At 46.9% G+C, this 19,097-nt stretch overlaps 1 protein-coding gene across 1 annotated transcript in view; it reads right to left on the bottom strand.

Annotated features, from left to right (window-relative positions):
- Positions 1-2,010: 2,010 nt before the first annotated feature.
- The window catches only part of LOC142302469 (thromboxane-A synthase-like), a 34,525-nt gene continuing 17,438 nt past the window's right edge, over positions 2,011-19,097 (bottom strand). Inside the window, exons 3-15 of the mRNA XM_075343537.1 lie at positions 15,858-15,964; positions 10,568-10,661; positions 10,209-10,261; positions 9,997-10,093; positions 9,746-9,862; positions 7,987-8,075; positions 7,748-7,899; positions 6,825-6,955; positions 6,448-6,747; positions 6,257-6,345; positions 3,629-3,766; positions 3,396-3,558; positions 2,011-3,205 (exon numbers count right to left, since the gene is read on the bottom strand). Coding sequence (XP_075199652.1) covers positions 3,131-3,205; positions 3,396-3,558; positions 3,629-3,766; positions 6,257-6,345; positions 6,448-6,747; positions 6,825-6,955; positions 7,748-7,899; positions 7,987-8,075; positions 9,746-9,862; positions 9,997-10,093; positions 10,209-10,261; positions 10,568-10,661; positions 15,858-15,940 — 1,581 coding nt within the window. The 5' untranslated portion in view covers positions 15,941-15,964 and the 3' untranslated portion in view covers positions 2,011-3,130. The remainder of the gene's footprint in view (positions 3,206-3,395; positions 3,559-3,628; positions 3,767-6,256; positions 6,346-6,447; positions 6,748-6,824; positions 6,956-7,747; positions 7,900-7,986; positions 8,076-9,745; positions 9,863-9,996; positions 10,094-10,208; positions 10,262-10,567; positions 10,662-15,857; positions 15,965-19,097) is intronic.

The raw sequence follows: 19,097 nt of genomic DNA, 5'->3' as shown, positions 1-19,097 counted from the left end.
TCCCCCACCAAGAAGAGCGGGCAACAGCCTCCACCACCATCGTAATTAAAGGGCCGGTGTCCTGTAAATAAAGCTTCACCATCACTAAATGGACAGCGGCAGCCGCACTGATACATTTGTATTAATTCAAATTTTCAAGATCTGCTATCTGTGAACAGACGTGTGCAGAGCCAGAAATGGATAACCCGTCACTTCTGCCAGCCGAGGGGCGTATGACTGTGAGCAACAACCTGGGAGTCACCACCCACAGCACTGATCTGCCTGATGGTTTGTTACAATGTGTCAGTGCAGGTGCAATGTCACAGTCTGGAGTGTGGACCCTTCATGCTGAGAGCACATATGTGAACCAACAAAACAAACCTTCAGCCGTGAAATCAGCCCAACCACACTAGCAGTAATACTGACCGGACACCAGGGGGCACATCCCACAGCAAGGTAAAAAAAACATTGACTCTGTATACAGGGAGCTCCCCCTAGTGGTGGCTGCAGACAGGATCTTATCATGTATCTCTGTATACAGGGAGCTCCCCCTAGTGGTGGCTGCAGACAGGATCTTATGTATCTCTGTATACAGGGAGCTCCCTCTAGTGGTGGCTGCAGACAGGATCTTATGTATCTCTGTATACAGGGAGCTCCCCCTAGTGGTGGCTGCAGACAGGATCTTATGTATCTCTGTATACAGGGAGCTCCCTCTAGTGGTGGCTGCAGACAGGATCTTATGTATCTCTGTATACAGGGAGCTCCCCCTAGTGGTGGCTGCAGACAGGATCTTATCATGTATCTCTGTATACAGGGAGCTCCCTCTAGTGGTGGCTGCAGACAGGATCTTATCATGTATCTCTGTATACAGGGAGCTCCCCCTAGTGGTGGCTGCAGACAGGATCTTATGTATCTCTGTATACAGGGAGCTCCCTCTAGTGGTGGCTGCAGACAGGATCTTATGTATCTCTGTATACAGGGAGCTCCCCCTAGTGGTGGCTGCAGACAGGATCTTATGTATCTCTGTATACAGGGAGCTCCCTCTAGTGGTGGCTGCAGACAGGATCTTATGTATCTCTGTATACAGGGAGCTCCCCCTAGTGGTGGCTGCAGACAGGATCTTATCATGTATCTCTGTATACAGGGAGCTCCCTCTAGTGGTGGCTGCAGACAGGATCTTATCATGTATCTCTGTATACAGGGAGCTCCCCCTAGTGGTGGCTGCAGACAGGATCTTATGTATCTCTGTATACAGGGAGCTCCCCCTAGTGGTGGCTGCAGACAGGATCTTATGTATCTCTGTATACAGGGAGCTCCCCCTAGTGGTGGCTGCAGACAGGATATTATAATGTATCTCTGTATACAGGGAGCTCCCCCTAGTGGTGGCTGCAGACAGGATCTTATCATGTATCTCTGTATACAGGGAGCTCCCCCTAGTGGTGGCTGCAGACAGCATCTTATCATGTGTCTCTGTATACAGGGAGCTCCCCCTAGTGGTGGCTGCAGACAGCATCTTATCATGTGTCTCTGTATACAGGGAGCTCCCTCTAGTGGTGGCTGCAGACAGGATCTTATCATGTATCTCTGTATACAGGGAGCTCCCTCTAGTGGTGGCTGCAGACAGGATCTTATCATGTATCTCTGTATACAGGGAGCTCCCCCTAGTGGTGGCTGCAGACAGGATCTTATCATGTATCTCTGTATACAGGGAGCTCCCCCTAGTGGTGACTGCAGACAGGATCTTATCATGTATCTCTGTATACTGGGAGCTCCCCCTAGTGGTGGCTGCAGACAGGATCTTATCATGTATCTCTGTATACAGGGAGCTCCCCCTAGTGGTGGCTGCAGACAGGATCTTATCATGTATCTCTGTATACTGGGAGCTCCTCCTAGTGGTGGCTGCAGACAGGATCTTATCATGTATCTCTGTATACAGGGAGCTCCCTCTAGTGGTGACTGCAGACAGGATCTTATCATATATCTCTGTATACAGGGAGCTCCCCCTAGTGGTGGCTGCAGACAGGATCTTATAATGTATCTCTGTATACAGGGAGCTCCCCCTAGTGGTGACTGCAGACAGGATCTTATCATGTATCTCTGTATACAGGGAGCTCCCCCTAGTGGTGGCTGCAGACAGGATCTTATCATGTATATCTGTATACAGGGAGCTCCCCCTAGTGGTGGCTGCAGACAGCATCTTATCATGTATCTCTGTATACAGGGAGCTCCCCCTAGTGGTGGCTGCAGACAGGATCTTATGTATCTCTGTATACAGGCAGCTCCCTCTAGTGGTGACTGCAGACAGGATCTTATCATGTATCTCTGTATATAGGGAGTTCCCTCTAGTGGTGTCTGCAGACAGGATCTTATCATGTATCTCTGTATACAGGGAGCTCCCTCTAGTGGTGGCTGCAGACAGGATCTTATCATGTATCTCTGTATACAGGGAGCTCCCCCTAGTGGTGGCTGCAGACAGGATCTTATCATGGATCTCTGTATACAGGGAGCTCCCCCTAGTGGTGACTGCAGACAGGATCTTATCATGTATCTCTGTATACAGGGAGCTCCCCCTAGTGGTGGCTGCAGACAGGATCTTATCATGTATCTCTGTACACAGGGAGCTCTCCCTAGTGGTGGCTGCAAACAGCATCTTATCATGTATCTCTGTATACAGGGAGCTCCCTTTAGTGGTGACTGCAGACAGGATCTTATCATGTATCTCTGTACACAGGGAGCTCTCCCTAGTGGTGGCTGCAGACAGGATCTTATCATGTATCTCTGTATACAGGGAGCTCCCCCTAGTGGTGGCTGCAGACAGGATCTTATCATGTATCTCTGTATACAGGGAGCTCCCCCTAGTGGTGGCTGCAGACAGGATCTTATCATCTATCTCTGTATACAGGGATCTCCCTCTAGTGGTGGCTGCAGGTTCTCACATTCTCTGCCATGTAATTCTGAGGTTATATAGAGTGGTTTGGGGCAGTGATAATGTAAGGAGGACCCCAACTTTGGGGCTATTTAGGGGTTTAATATGTAAACGATAATGGGACTAGGGGGCAACTTTTATTGTTTACATTTAGAACATTCCGGACACTTCACAGGTAAATGATGGGGCAGGTGGTCAGTGCAATGTTGTTATCTACAGGTGGCGCTAGCGAGCTACAACTCTGACATACACCCCGTCCTTCGGCCTGAGAGTGGACACTGCGGTGACCTGTAGCGGAATCTGCAAGAAAGATGCAAAGGGTTAATATTCTGTGTAATGCCCGCTATGTCCCGTAGACATCACTTTTGCTCATTGTACTATGTCAATGGTGTCCAATCTGTGAACCTTCAGATGCTTGAACACTACAAGTCCCAGCACCGCAGACTGAAGACCACCGCGCTGTGTAAGAGAAACCAAGGGTCTTCCTCACCTGAGTACGAGGACAAGTCTCAAAGCGAAACCTCCGCAGGATCCGGTACAAGGTGATTTTGGCTTCCAAGATGGCGAGTCGCATCCCGATGCAGCTGCGGGGTCCGGCGCCAAACGGCAAATAGAGGAAGGGGTGACGCTTCTGCTTCTCTTCTGCTGTGAATCTGCAGGAAGAGTCCGATTAATGGCGCCAGGCCGATCCGCCACACTGTGCAAATGTGGCCATACCGTTACCTCTCGGGTCTGAAGCGCTCGGGCTCCTCCCAGTACCGGGGATCATTCTGCATGCAGCCAATAGGGATCTCCAGCACCGTCCCCGCCGGGATCTTACACCCCATCACTGTGCAATCAGCAGCCGCTTCCCGGGCAAACCTAGAAGCAAAAGGCACCAAACACTATATACGTATCTGCTCTATCCTCCAGTCACACCCAGAGCTGCATTCACTATTCTGCTGATGACTCCCAGGCTGCAAAATATGATGTAGCAGCAAAGTTGTGCATGAGGTAGCAAATATCTACCGGACAAGGCAGCGGATGTCACTTTGTCATTTTCTTGTGGGGCTGCCTCTGAAGATCATTGTCTTCTTCTGTTATCCAAGGAAACGTGGGCTCATTATTGCTTTGCATCAAAAAAGCTTTACATGCAAGGACATTGCTGCTTGTAAGATTGCCCCTAAATCAGCCATTTGTGGGATCATCAAGATACTTCAAAGACAGAGATTGAAAAACTGAGGAGAAAGTGTCCAGTGCTCAAGAAAGTCCAGCAATGGCCAGAACCATCTCCTACAGAGGATTCAGCTATGGAATCTGGTCAGCAGCAGTGCAGAGCTTGCTCAGGAATGGCAGCAGGCAGCTGTCATCTGCACGCACGGTGAAGTGAAGGCTTCACAAAAAACATCAAGCAAAGATGGACATTCTGCAGGAAGTACAGAGATAGGGCTGCAGAGGGTGGAGGGAGTTATTTTCTCTGATGGAGCCCCTTCAGAGGGACGCCTGGAAGATTACCTGTATGGAGAAGAGAAGGAGACGCTGCCTCGAGTCCTGTGTCTGATGGTGGTAATGCCTCCTGAGACCATTCAAGTGCAGGGGCTTCTTTTCCATGGAGGGGGCTCAGTTACAATGTGTGGGGGCTTCTGATCCATGGAGGGGGTCACTCACAATGTGTGGAGGCTTCTCATCCATGGAGGGGTCACTCACAATGTGTGGGGGGTTCTCATCCATGGAGAGAGTCACTCACAATGTGTGGGGGCTTCTCATCCATGGAGGGGGTCACTCACAATGTGTAGGGGCTTCTCATCCATGGAGGGGGTCACTCACAATGTGTGGGGGCTTCTCATCCATGGAGGGGGTCACTCACAATGTGTGGGGGCTTCTCATCCGTGGAGGAGGTCACTCACAATGTGTGGTGGCTTCTTATCCATGGAGGGGGTCACTCACAATGTGTGGGGGCTTCTTATCCATGGAGGGGGTCACTCACAATGTGTGGGGGCTTCTCATCCATGGAGGGGGTCACTCACAATGTGTGGGGGCTTCTCATCCATGGAGGGGGCACTCACAATGTGTGGGGGCTTCTCATCCATGGAGGGGGTCACTCACAATTTGTGGGGCCTTCTCATCCATGGAGGGGGTCACTCACAATGTGTGGAGGCTTCTCATCCATGGAGGGGGGTCACTCACAATGTGTGGAGGCTTCTCATCTATGGTGGAGGTTACTCACAATATGTGGGGGCTTCTCATCCATGGAGGGGGTCACTCACAATGTGTGGGGGCTTCTCATCCATGGAGGGGGTCACTCACAATGTGTGGGGGCTTCTCATCCATGGAGGGGGTCACTCACAATATGTGGGGGCTTCTCATCCATGGAGGGGGTCACTCACAATGTGTGGAGGCTTCTCATCCATGGAGGGGTCACTCACAATGTGTGGAGGCTTCTCATCCATGGAGGGGGTCACTCACAATGTGTGGGGGCTTCTCATCCATGGAGGGGGTCACTCACAATGTGTGGGGGCTTCTCATCCATGGAGTGGGTCACTCACAATGTGTGGGGGCTTCTCATCCATGGAGGGAGTCACTCACAATGTGTGGGGGCTTCTCATCCATGGAGGGGGTCACTCACAATGTGTGGTGGCTTCTCATCCATGGAGGGGGTCACTCACAATGTGTGGTGGCTTCTCATCCATGGAGGGGCTCACTCACAATGTGTGGAGGCTTCTCATCCATGGAGGGGATCACTCACAATGTGTGGGGGCTTCTCATCCATGGAGGGGGTCACTCACAATGTGTGGAGGCTTCTCATCCATGGAGGAGGTCACTCACAATGTGTGGTGGCTTCTCATCCATGGAGGGGGGTCACTCACAATGTGTGGTGGCTTCTTATCCATGGAGGGGGTCACTCACAATGTGTGGGGGCTTCTCATCCATGGAGGGGGTCACTCACAATGTGTGGGGGCTTCTCATCCATGGAGGGGGTCACTCACAATGTGTGGGGGCTTCTCATCCATGGAGGGGGTCACTCACAATGTGTGGGGGCTTCTTATCCATGGAGGGGGTCACTCACAATGTGTGGTGGCTTCTCATCCATGGAGGGGGTCACTCACAATGTGTGGGGGCTTCTCATCCATGGAGGGGTCACTCACTATTTTACCTAAGAGCATGGTAGTGAATAAATAATGGGATCTAATCCTCCTGGAAGACCTTGTTCCCCCATGATGGAGACCCGGTCACAAAGCAAAGTTGAGAGCCAAAGCCTCGTGTCGGTCTCAGAGGTTTTGGCGGTGACTGTATACGACGATGCACACACAGGTCAGTGCAGCTCTGGAGGTGACTAGAGTCATACACACGATACTGGAGGATGGCACCTACCGGAAGGCGGGCGGGTACATGCGCAGGGACTCGGAGATCACCATGTCCATGTAGGGCAGGTCGTGCACCGTGTTGTAGTTGGCGCCGTCCTACAATGAGAGACATTCACCACCATTATGTCCTGCTCCCCTCAGCGGGGATTGGGGTTCCTGACCAGCACCCCTCATCTACCTCCTCCCCGAGTCACTCACATGGTCCTCGGCAAACCCGTCCACCTCCCTCAGTAGCTCCTCTTGGCACTCAGGGTGAGTGGCCAGCAGGTAGGTGGTGAATGACAGGAGGCTGCTGGTGGTCTCGTAGCCGGCGATGAGGAAGATGAAGGCCTGGCCCAGGATCTCGTCCTCATTCAGCGTCTTGGTGGTCTTCTTTCTAGGTTCCTCCCTCACGGGGGCCGCCAGATCCGCCTGGTTCACAATATCGAAATGCTCCACGGAGACGTTGGCGGTCGTCGTCCTGGCGTCCAGCATGAGCTGCAGGAAATCCCGGCGCCGCTGTGACAAAATACATGATTAACCCCGAATGGACTGGTATTACCGGGAGCGGCGGAGGCAGTGGAGGCGCGGTCTACCTCGCTGGCCGGCTGCTCATCGCGATGACCGATCATCTCCTTGATGACTTTGCGGAAGAAGCGGTTTATCTGGTCGCGGTTCTTATTGGGAAGGCGACGAGCGATGGGGACCACGATGGATGGAAAAGCCACTGGCGGGAAAAGACACGAAAAGTAAAGTGGCGACTGTCACCCCAGGAGGTCACCCAACTTTCCCACAGTCCTGAGTGACAGATCTGCAGCTAAATATCAGCAAGTGCTAGATATCGACCCTTCTGAATATTAATGAGCCCTAATTAATATTAATGACTTCATGCATAATAATGAGTCTTGAACATTGATAATCCCGCCCACATTTTAAAGAGCCCTGCTGATTATTAATGAGCTTGTGGACATTAGTGAGCTCCCCGCATACTAAAATGCTCCCCTTATAACAACCTTTCCACTTATTAATGAATCTGTGCTACATATTAATGAGTCTGCCTGAATAATAGTGAGCTCATTTGCATATTAATGAGCTAACTGCATATTAATTATCCACCCTGAATAATAATGATCCATTATGCATATTAATGAGCCATTACATAATAATGATCATTGTGAATAATAATGAGCATATATGCATATTATTACCTCTTCTGAATAATAATGATTCCATATGCATATTAATGAGATAACTGCATATTAATGATTCATCCTTAATACTAATGAGCATATATGCATATTAATGAGCTTCCCCTCCTGAATAATAATGAGCTCACATGCATAGTAATGAACCCTGCATATTAATGAGCTAATTGCATATTAATGATCCATCCTGAATAATAATGAACCCATGTTAATGAGCACATCTTGGCTCATTGTCATTCTGATTGGATGCCAGGCAGGTAAACTGAGGTCCTGCCCCACCCATCCCCCTCCGGCCGCCCCCCCCCCCTCCTTACACGTCAGCAGAACGAGGGGCTTCAGGGGGGTGAACAGTTCCAGAAACTTCTTGCTGTTCTGCACCATCGGATGATCCGGATCTTTCTGGGAATCCACGTTGGTGCCAAACGCCACGCTGGCCACGATGTCCATGGTGTAACAGGCGTAACATCTGCGGTGGCGAGAAACCGGAGTTACCAAAACCAAAGATAAGCTGCTGCTCTCTGTTATCAGCAAAGCGTTGTGTATGTGTTGTTACCTTTGGATGTTGCAGGATTCTCCGGAGTCTGCGAATCTCTGTAAGTTTCTGATCAGCACATCGCATCCCTGGTGTATGAGGGGGCACATCTAGGGGACAGAGACAGAAATATGGGGGAGGGGCTGCGACAACCAACAGGACGACGCCGCAGGTTGTCAGCTCCAATCACTATTACTGTGCAGCTCTGTGACCGAATGCTGCACCCAGAACAAGTCCAGTGGGCGGGGCAAGACGCATGACTGCTGCCCCTTACCCCAAGGACCGCCAGCGCTGCGGAGACCCCGCTGTCAGCCCAGGATTGCACCGCAGCTGTATAATATCCTAGCCCTTATATAGTTCTAACACTAAGCCTGCCGCTAGCACTAAGTCTAACCCTAATCCTAACACTAGCTCTAACCTTAGAACTAACCATAAGCCTAGCCATATACCTAACACTAACCTTAACCCTAACCACAGACATAAGCTTAAACCAAATCCTAACCCAAGTCCCATAACTAAGCCTAAGCATAAAGCTAACCTAGATCCTAGCCTTAACACCATCCCTAGCCCAAATCCTAACTCTAGCCCTAAGCCTAACCCAAATCCTAATTCTAGCCCTATCACGAAGCCTAATCCAAATCTTAAGACCAAACCTACCACTAGCACCAAGTCTAACTTTAGCCCTAACTCTAACCTTAAAACTAAGCCTAGCCCTATAACTTTCCCTAACCTTAGAATTAACCATAACTCAGCCTAGACATATATCTAGACCAGATCCTAACACTAACCCTAAGCTTAACACTAAGCCTAACCATAGCTATAGCCCTAAACCAAATCCTAACCCTAGTCCCATTACTAGCCCTAACCTTAGTCTTAAGCCTAAGCATAAGACTAACTCAGATCCTAGCCCTAACATCATAACATCATTCCTTGGCCAAATCCTAACTCTAGCCATATCCCTAAGCTTAACCCAAGTCCCAACGCTAACCTTAACACTAAGCCTAACTTAAACGCTAACACTAAACCTAAAATTAGCACTAATTCTAACTCAAGACCTAAGAGTAGCTCTAACCGAAGCACTTAGCCTAACCATAGTCATAAGACTAAACCAACTCCTAAACTAGCCCTAACATTAGCTTTAACCATAACTTTAAGTGTAAAGATAAAGCTAATCCAGATCCTAACTCTAGCCATATCCCTTAGCCTAATCCAAATCCTAACACTAAGCCTAACATTAGCGAGTCAAACTGTAGTTCTAAGACTAGCTCTAACCTTAGCGCTAAGTTTAACCATAGCCATAAACCTATCTGAGACCCTAACCCTAGTCTGGAAAATAGCCCTAACCAGAACTCTAAGCCTAGCCATAAACCTTCCACAACCTAACCCAAATCCTAACACTAGCCGTAACCTTAACGCTAAGCATAGCCATAAGCCTAGCTTTAGTCCTAAAAGTAGCCCTAATCTTTGCACTAGCCATAACTCTAAGCCTAGTCATAAACCTAACTGAGACCCTCACCCTAGCCCTAACAGAAGCACTAGTTCACACCCAAAACCGAATCCTAGCTTAGAATTAGGGACGGAGCCTAACATTTTCTAAGTTCTTCTGTCATTCTAGTTGCTGCCTATGCAGAGGACAGCAGCCTATTATGTTCTACAAAACATGCGGGTGCAAAGTGATATTCAGAAGCGCCAATCATTGGACAGACGGAAGAAATCTTGACCCCCATAGACTTTGGCGGCGGGCATCCTCCCCCTGGGTAGCCCCCGCTGATGGATTCACCTCTTTCATGCGCGCCGCGCTGAAGGACGGGGTCAGGACGCTGCGCACGCGCTTCCACTGCTCGTCGCGGAGGCACAGGAGGCTGTCACTCATCGGCTTGGTCACCAGGTTCATTTTCTGCAGAGATGAGGGTAGATGATAAGCGGCGCCTCCCGGGATGCCCATCTATGGGGCGATTACTGGATACAATTGTAGCAAACCCTCAGCTGTGAGCTGGACGAGGTCTGTGCGGTCTCGGGCGCTGCACGTACCAGCCTGTTGGTGAAGTTGGAGAAGTCTTTCTGCAGAACCTGCTTCACGGCCTCGGGATCGGCCAGGAGAACCATCGGCCGGCGCCCCATGTAATACCTGCATGTGATAGACCAGCTGCAGTGCATGATGGGAGAGGCACCGCCAGGTGAGAGCACTACATCTCCCACAATGCCCCAGCAGGGGGCGACAGCTGAGAGAAGAAACCACTCACCCCGAGATCGGCCCGTACGTCTTCAGGATCCGATCGGCTCCTTCCCAGAATCCCTGACAATGCAAATAAAAATTACCGCTCACAGCGAAGGACGGACAACGGCAACAACTACAACTCCCAGCATTCCGACGGCAACAACTACAACTCCCAGCATCCCGACGGCAACAACTGCAACTCCCAGCATCCCGACGGCAACAACTACAACTCCCAGCATCCCGACGGCAACAACTACAACTCCCAGCATCCCGACGGCAACAACTACAACTCCCAGCATCCCACCATCTCAGAATCCCACCATCTCAGAATCCCACCATCGCAGCATCCCACCATCGCAGCATCCCACCATCGCAACATCCCACCTTCTGAAACAGCAGCACATTCCCGATAAACGGCGCCGGCCGCGGGTGTCTGATCCCCATCCTCTGCAGCTGGGAGAAAGCCGAGATAGAATACCTGCAGGAGAAGCCGCCATTACCCATCTGACCGGAGTACTATATATTACACTAGGTGGCGGTATTACATGAATGCTGTATGGTGCTATATGTATGGTATTATTTCAACACTATGTGGCGGTATTATATATGTGCTGTACGGTGGTATTATTTCTACACTTTGTGGCGGTATTACATAGGTGTTGTATAACGGTATTATTTGTACACTATGTGGCAGTATTACATAGGCGCTGTATCGCGGAATTATTTGTACATTATGTGGTGGTATTACATAGTTGTTGTATAACAGTATTATTTGTACACTATGTGGCAGTATTACATAGGTGCTGTATAATGGTATTATTTGTATACTATGTGGCGGTATTACATTGGTGCTGTATAACGGTCTTATTTGTACAATATGGTGTTATTACACAGTGAAGTATACTTGCATTGCTATACTCTATAGAATTATTACTTAGTGTACATATATTACACTATGCAGCAGTATTACGTGAATGCTGTATCGTGCTACATGTATGGTATTATTTCTACATTATGTGGCAGTATTATGTATGTGCTGTACGGTGGTATTATTTCTACACTATGTGGCAGTATTATATATGTGCTGTACGGTGGTATTATGTCTACACTATGTGGCGGTATTACATAGGTGCTGTACGGTGGTATTATTTCTACACTTTGTGGCGGTATTATATATGTGCTGTACGGTGGTATTATTTCTACACTTTGTGGCGCTATTAAAACACTATGTGCAGTATTACATGCATGCTGTATAGCGATATTTGTATTTCATGTGGCGGTATTATGTAGAGTTGAAATATGAATTGATGTTACACTATGTGGATGCTGTATGGCAGTATTTTTAGAAGAAGAAATGGCTGAAAAATATAGCTAGTGGGAACTTAATGTAAAAAATAGAATAGAAAATAACCTAAAAAAAACTTTATCACAAACATTTAAAAACGCTCCCTGGCCCCGAACATCTCTACATATAGCACAATAATGTATATGGGGATATTATCAGCACAGATTGGGGTAACTGCCCCTATGTGGCCGCTGGAGAAAAAGCTGTGACCATTCAGAGTCTCCATGGACCAAGCGCATGTCTATAAGCCCCGATTATGGGGTACGGTGTCCTCTCTTAAGAAATCTATTTCTCAAGTCTTTTTCTTGTGTTTTTGTAAAGCAGATAGCGTAGAACATTTACATCTTACATCGTGTTAAATTGGCCTTTTGCGATCCCTTTCTTTAAATTTGGAGGGTGATAACTTTTCAATCTCAACAACTTAGTCATTAGTCCAGCTTGTTTTTCAGAAAGTGTTAGTTAATAATTGATCATTTGTTCCTCTTTGGAAAAGAATCTCCTGGAAGGGTAATCTGTCACCTCCCAATTCACAAGTGACTCTTAACCCATTGGACTCAAAGTCAATAAAACTATCAGGAGTTTCTGACTATAAGATAAAGATATCATCAATGTCTCGCCCCCAGAAGGTTACATGGGGGAACCATTCATGGTCATCCTCAAGGAACAATCAGATGTCTTCCCACCAGCTCAGGAGCAAACTCGCATAAGTGGGGGCAACGTGGGTCCCCATTGCGGTACCCCAGGGCTGGAGGTAATACTTCCTACCAGCTCAGAAGCAAACTCAAATAAGTGGGGGCAGCGTGGGTCCCCATTGCGGTACCCCAGGGCTGGAGGTAATACTTCCTACCAGCTCAGAAGCAAAATCGAATAAGTGGGGGCACCATGGGTCCCCATTGCAGTACCCCAGGGCTGGAGGTAATACTTCCTACCAGCTCAGAAGCAAACTCGAATAAGTGGGGGCACCGTGGGTCCCCATTGCGGTACCCCAGAGCTAGAGGTAATACTTCCTACCAGCTCAGAAGCAAACTCAAATAAGTGGGGGCACCGTGGGTCCCCATTGCGGTACCCCAGAGCTGGAGGTAATATTTTCTACCAGCTCAGGAGCAAACTCACATGAGTGAGGGCACCGTGGGTCCCCATTGCGGTACCCCAGAGCTGGAGGTAATATTTCCTACCAGCTCAGGAGCAAACTCACATGAGTGAGGGCACCGTGGGTCCCCATTGACGTACCCCAGAGCTGGAGGTAATACTTCCTATTAACGTAACTAGGTTTCAAGATTTATTCAAGTGATTCAATAATCAAGTCTCCTGATATGAACACTTCTGGTATTAAGAAAATCATAAGGGAAACTGCTATATCCATCAATGGAGGCCATAATAACCCGCTCCTCTAGTGTGATCCCCTCAAGTTTATGTTAGAGATGCCCAGTATTTTGGATATAAGATGGAGATGTAAGATAGATGCGAAAGATTTTATCCAGACACAGTGATGAGAGACAGAATCAATCCCTGTAACAATGGGGTGCCCCTTAAAGGTATGAAAACATTACATATTTCACAAAAACTTCAGAGTGAGCCTTATAGTACTGTGAAGACAGTGCAGATAAAAGTATAATGAGGAAGGTTTCTACCAGACAAATTAATCGGATTAAGAGAGCAGCAGCTAAAATCTCATTACAAAGCAGCAAACAGGTATCTGAAGTGGCTGGCGCCTCAAATCCACGAATCTCAAGGTGAAGGAACGTCCAGAGGCTGCAGATGTGCATGAACCTACTATACGGCCGCTCCTAAAAGGGATCATAAGCAGAAACGGTGGCCATGTGCCCAGACAGACATGAGGACTAATTCTACAGTCTTTACTGATGAGTGTCGGCTACCCTGGATGGTTCAGATGGATGGAGTAATGGATGGTTGGTGGACGACCACCGTGTCCCAACAAGGCTACCACATCAGCAGGGGTGTAACAATCATGGTCACAGGGATTGCGACCACAAACAGGCCCGGGGGTGCAGGGAGCCCATCGACCCCAGCACTTGCTTTAGCTGGATGTGGGTGTGCTTCCAGCTGAAATACATTGCAGCCACTGCATGCTGGGGATCATAATTACCAGGATGAGGCTATATACCAGGATGCAGCCAGGATGGGGACATACACCAGGATGAGGCTATATACCAGGATGCAGCCAGGATGGGGACATACACCAGGATGAGGCTATAAACTAGGATTGTGACATTATTGGAACATATATCAGGATGGGGCATAATGGGGCTATATACCAGGATGGGGCTATGATGAGGATATATACCAGGATGGTGCTAAATACCAGGATGCGGCCATGATGAGAACATATACCAAAATGGGGCTATATACCAGTATGCAGCCAGAATGGGGACATATACTAGGATGAGGCTATATTTCAGGATGGAGACATGATGGGGCCATCTATACCAGGATGGGGACATGATGAAGCTATATATCAGGATGGGGACATGAATGGGATATATACCAGGATGAGGCTATATACCAGTATGTGACCAGGATGGGAACATATACTAGGATGGGGCTATATACCAGGATGGGGACATGATGGGGCCATATATACCAGGATGGGGACATGACCGGGCCAAATATACCAGGATGGGGACAGGATCGGGCCATATATAGCAATATACCAGGATAGGGCCATGATTGGGATATACATACACATTATTGTGTTATATGTTACACTATGTGGCAGTATTTTTGTGCTATACGTTACACTATCGGGCAGTATTATTGTGCTATACGTTACATTATCGGGCAGTATTATTGTGCTATACGTTACATTATGAGACAGTATTAGTGTGTACTATTGTGCTATATGTTACACTGTGTGGCAGTATTATTGTGTTATATGTTACACTATGTGGCAGTATTTTTGTGCTATACATTACACTATCAGGCAGTATTATTGTGCAATATGTTACACTATGGGACAGTATTATTTTGTTATATATTACACTATGTGGCAGTATTACTGTGCGATATGTAATACTATGTGGCTGTATTACTGTGTTCTTTGTTACACTATGTGGCAGTATTATTCTGTTATTATTGTGTTATATATTGAAGTACAGTACGTAGCAGTATTATTGTGCTTTATGTTACACTATGTGGCAGTATTATTGTGCTATATGTTACACCATGTGGCAGTATTATGTGCATTCTGAATGTTATTATTTGCATTTGCGCGGTATTATGTAGAGGTAAAAAATTGGATGTATGTTACACTATGTGACTTATGTAAAGTTTTTGGTAGTAACCTTTAGACACTCCATGGCAATATCATGTGGGCGCTGTATAACAGTATTTTTGGAGTCTTTTTTGTGTGGGCAGTGGCCTCTGTATGCTGCTAATAATATGACGCAGTCACTATTATGTAGGCGCTGTATAGTGCTGTTATTTAGACATGCTATGGGGGTATCATGTAGCTGCTGTCACGGTTGACAGACAGCCCTTTGGTGCCCGGCTGCAGATGGTCGCTGCGTTTTGCTGCACAAACAGCTCCTTGATTTTCCATCCTTTCATCTGTGGTGTGAACGGAGGTTTGTGAGTCTCCTCTGTTAGGGTTTACTCTTTTCCCCTTTAGGACCCTGCTGAGATCTTTTCCTTTCAGCTGCTGCTGTTTATCTGCTTCCCCCTGTGTGTGCTCCTCAGAGCTTCGTGGGGTTGACTAGCGCTCATCCCTCCCATTCATTACCTAGAGCCCTGTTCAGGCTCAGGTATCCTGCTCGGCGCATAGGTGCAGACCCTATCTATAGACATCAGGGGAGGCAGGGGCCAGTGGAAGGTTTGGTCAGGGGTCACCATCTCCCCCTCCCCTAGACACGGGGTGTCCATCTTCCCCCTCCTCCCTTTTCGCCGTTCCCATATCTAGCGTCACAGCTGCTTTATGGCTGAAATCTTTGGCCACTGATCTGTTTGTAAGTGTATTTTGAGGGCAGTAATATTTGGACACTATGTGGCGGCACTATATGGTTCTTCCTTTATGGTGATAGTATCTCAGTACTGTTTATTTTATGTGGATTTTATGTGCGGTATTACATGGGCGCTGTATTACAGCATTATTAGTAAACCATCTGGTGGTATTATGTAGCATTGTGTAATGATATTATTTGGACGTTGTATAGCAGCTTTTTCCTGAGTCACTATGGGGTGGTATTAGGTCATCTTTGAACACCGTGTAGCAGTATTACTAATACACGATATGGAGGTAATAGAGAGGATTACACGGTGGTTACATATATACATATAACTGTGTGTGGTATACAGACGCACGGAGCCGCTCACCAGTACAGCAATCCCAGCAATCCGGCCAGCAGGGCGATGGAGACGGCGGCGCGCTCCGGTCCGGACTCCCGGGACTCCTCCATGGCTTGTCACTGAGCGCAAAGTCCCTGAGGACGAGGAAGCAGAAGTCAGAGCCGAGGACGAGGCCGCGCATCCCGTAAATATTTATCATCATCCTCGTCTCCATAAACACGGAAAACGTTATCATCATCCGCCCGACCTCACCGCACAGTGCCACAACCTCCACCGCCTATACATAGAAACCACAGGGGACCGCGAGGAGCCAGCACCATGTATACAGGGGAAGCGGTACTGTGCAGTGTATATACAGAGACTGAGGAGGGCACCCAGTATACAGGGGAAGCGGTACTGTGCAGTGTATATACAGAGACTGAGGAGGGCACCCAGTATACAGGGAAAGCGGCACTGTGCAGTGTATATATACAGAATAATACAGATACTGAGGATTACACCCAGTATACAGGACAGGAGAAGAGGTACTGTGCAGTGTATATACAGAATAATACAGATACTGAGGATTACACCCAGTATACAGGACAGGAGAAGTGGTACTGTGCAGTGTATATACAGAATAATACAGATACTGAGGATTACACCCAGTATACAGGACAGGAGAAGTGGTACTGTGCAGTGTATATATACAGAATAATACAGGTACTGAGGATTACACCCAGTATACAGGACAGGAGAAGTGGTACTGTGCAGTGTATATATACAGAATAATACAGATACTGAGGATTACACCCAGTATACAGGACAGGAGAAGTGGTACTGTGCAGTGTATATATACAGAATAATACAGATACTGAGGATTACACTCTGTATACAGGACAGGAGAAGTGGTACTGTGCAGTGTATATATACAGAATAATACAGATACTGAGGATTACACCCAGTATACAGGACAGGAGAAGTGGTACTGTGCAGTGTATATATACAGAATAATACAGATACTGAGGATTACACCCAGTATACAGGACAGGAGAAGAGGTACTGTGCAGTGTATATACAGAATAATACAGATACTGAGGATTACACCCAGTATACAGGACAGGAGAAGTGGTACTGTGCAGTGTATATACAGAATAATACAGATACTGAGGATTACACCCAGTATACAGGACAGGAGAAGTGGTACTGTGCAGTGTATATATACAGAATAATACAGGTACTGAGGATTACACCCAGTATACAGGACAGGAGAAGTGGTACTGTGCAGTGTATATATACAGAATAATACAGGTACTGAGGATTACACCCAGTATACAGGACAGGAGAAGTGGTACTGTGCAGTGTATATATACAGAATAATACAGATACTGAAGATTACACCCAGTATACAGGACAGGAGAAGTGGTACTGTGCAGTGTATATATACAGAATAATACAGATACTGAGGATTATACCCAGTATACAGGACAGGAGAAATGGTACTGTGCAGTGTATATATACAGAATAATACAGATACTGAGGATTACACCCAGTATACAGGACAGGAGAAGTGGTACTGTGCAGTGTATATACAGAATAATACAGATACTGAGGATTACACCCAGTATACAGGACAGGAGAAGTGGTACTGTGCAGTGTGTATATACAGAATAATACAGACACTGAGGATTACACCCAGTATACAGGACAGGAGGAGTGGTACTGTGCAGTGTATATATACAGAATAATACAGATACTGAGGAATACACCCAGTATACAGGACAGGAGAAGTGGTACTGTGCAGTGTATATACAGAATAATACAGATACTGAGGATTACACCCAGTATACAGGACAGGAGAAGTGGTACTGTGCAGTGTATATATACAGATACTGAGGATTACACCCAGTATACAGGTCAGGAGAAGTGCTACTGTGCAGTGTATATACAGAATAATACAGATACTGAGGATTACACCCAGTATACAGGACAGGAGAAGTGGTACTGTGCAGTGTATATACAGAATAATACAGATACTGAGGATTACACCCAGCATACAGGACAGGAGAAGTGGTACTGTGCAGTGTATATATACAGAATAATACAGATACTGAGGATTACACCCAGTATACAGGACAGGAGAAGTGGTACTGTGCAGTGCATATATACAGAATAATACAGATACTGAGGATTACACCCAGTATACAGGACAGGAGAAGTGGTTCTGTGCAGTGTATATATACAGAATAATACAGGTACTGAGGATTACACCCAGTATACAGGACAGGAGAAGTGGTACTGTGCAGTGTATATATACAGAATAATACAGGTACTGAGGATTACACCCAGTATACAGGACAGGAGAAGTGGTACTGTGCAGTGTATATATACAGAATAATACAGGTACTGAGGATTACACCCAGTATACAGGACAGGAGAAGTGGTACTGTGCAGTGTATATATACAGAATAATACAGATACTGAGGATTACACCCAGTATACAGGACAGGAGAAGTGGTACTGTGCAGTGTATATATAGAGAATAATACAGGTACTGAGGATTACACCCAGTATACAGGACAGGAGAAGTGGTACTGTGCAGTGTATATATACAGAATAATACAGGTACTGAGGATTACACCCAGTATACAGGACAGGAGAAGTGGTACTGTGCAGTGTATATATACAGAATAATACAGGTACTGAGGATTACACCCAGTATACAGGACAGGAGAAGTGGTACTTTGCAGTGTATATATACAGAATAATACAGATACTGCGGATTACACCCAGTATACAGGACAGGAGAAGTGGTACTTTGCAGTGTATATATACAGAATAATACAGATACTGAGGATTACACCCAGTATACAGGACAGGAGAAGTGGTACTGTGCAGTGCATATATACAGAATAATACAGATACTGAGGATTACACCCAGTATACAGGACAGGAGAAGTGGTTCTGTGCAGTGTATATATACAGAATAATACAGGTACTGAGGATTACACCCAGTATACAGGACAGGAGAAGTGGTACTGTGCAGTGTATATATACAGAATAATACAGGTACTGAGGATTACACCCAGTATACAGGACAGGAGAAGTGGTACTGTGCAGTGTATATATACAGAATAATACAGGTACTGAGGATTACACCCAGTATACAGGACAGGAGAAGTGGTACTGTGCAGTGTATATATACAGAATAATACAGATACTGAGGATTACACCCAGTATACAGGACAGGAGAAGTGGTACTGTGCAGTGTATATATAGAGAATAATA

Source organism: Anomaloglossus baeobatrachus, chromosome 4 (assembly GCF_048569485.1).
Source record: "Anomaloglossus baeobatrachus isolate aAnoBae1 chromosome 4, aAnoBae1.hap1, whole genome shotgun sequence".
NCBI classification, from domain to species: domain Eukaryota; kingdom Metazoa; phylum Chordata; class Amphibia; order Anura; family Aromobatidae; genus Anomaloglossus; species Anomaloglossus baeobatrachus.
The sequence above is the reverse complement of the archived record's forward strand: the minus strand, read 5'-3'. Positions and strand labels throughout refer to the sequence as shown.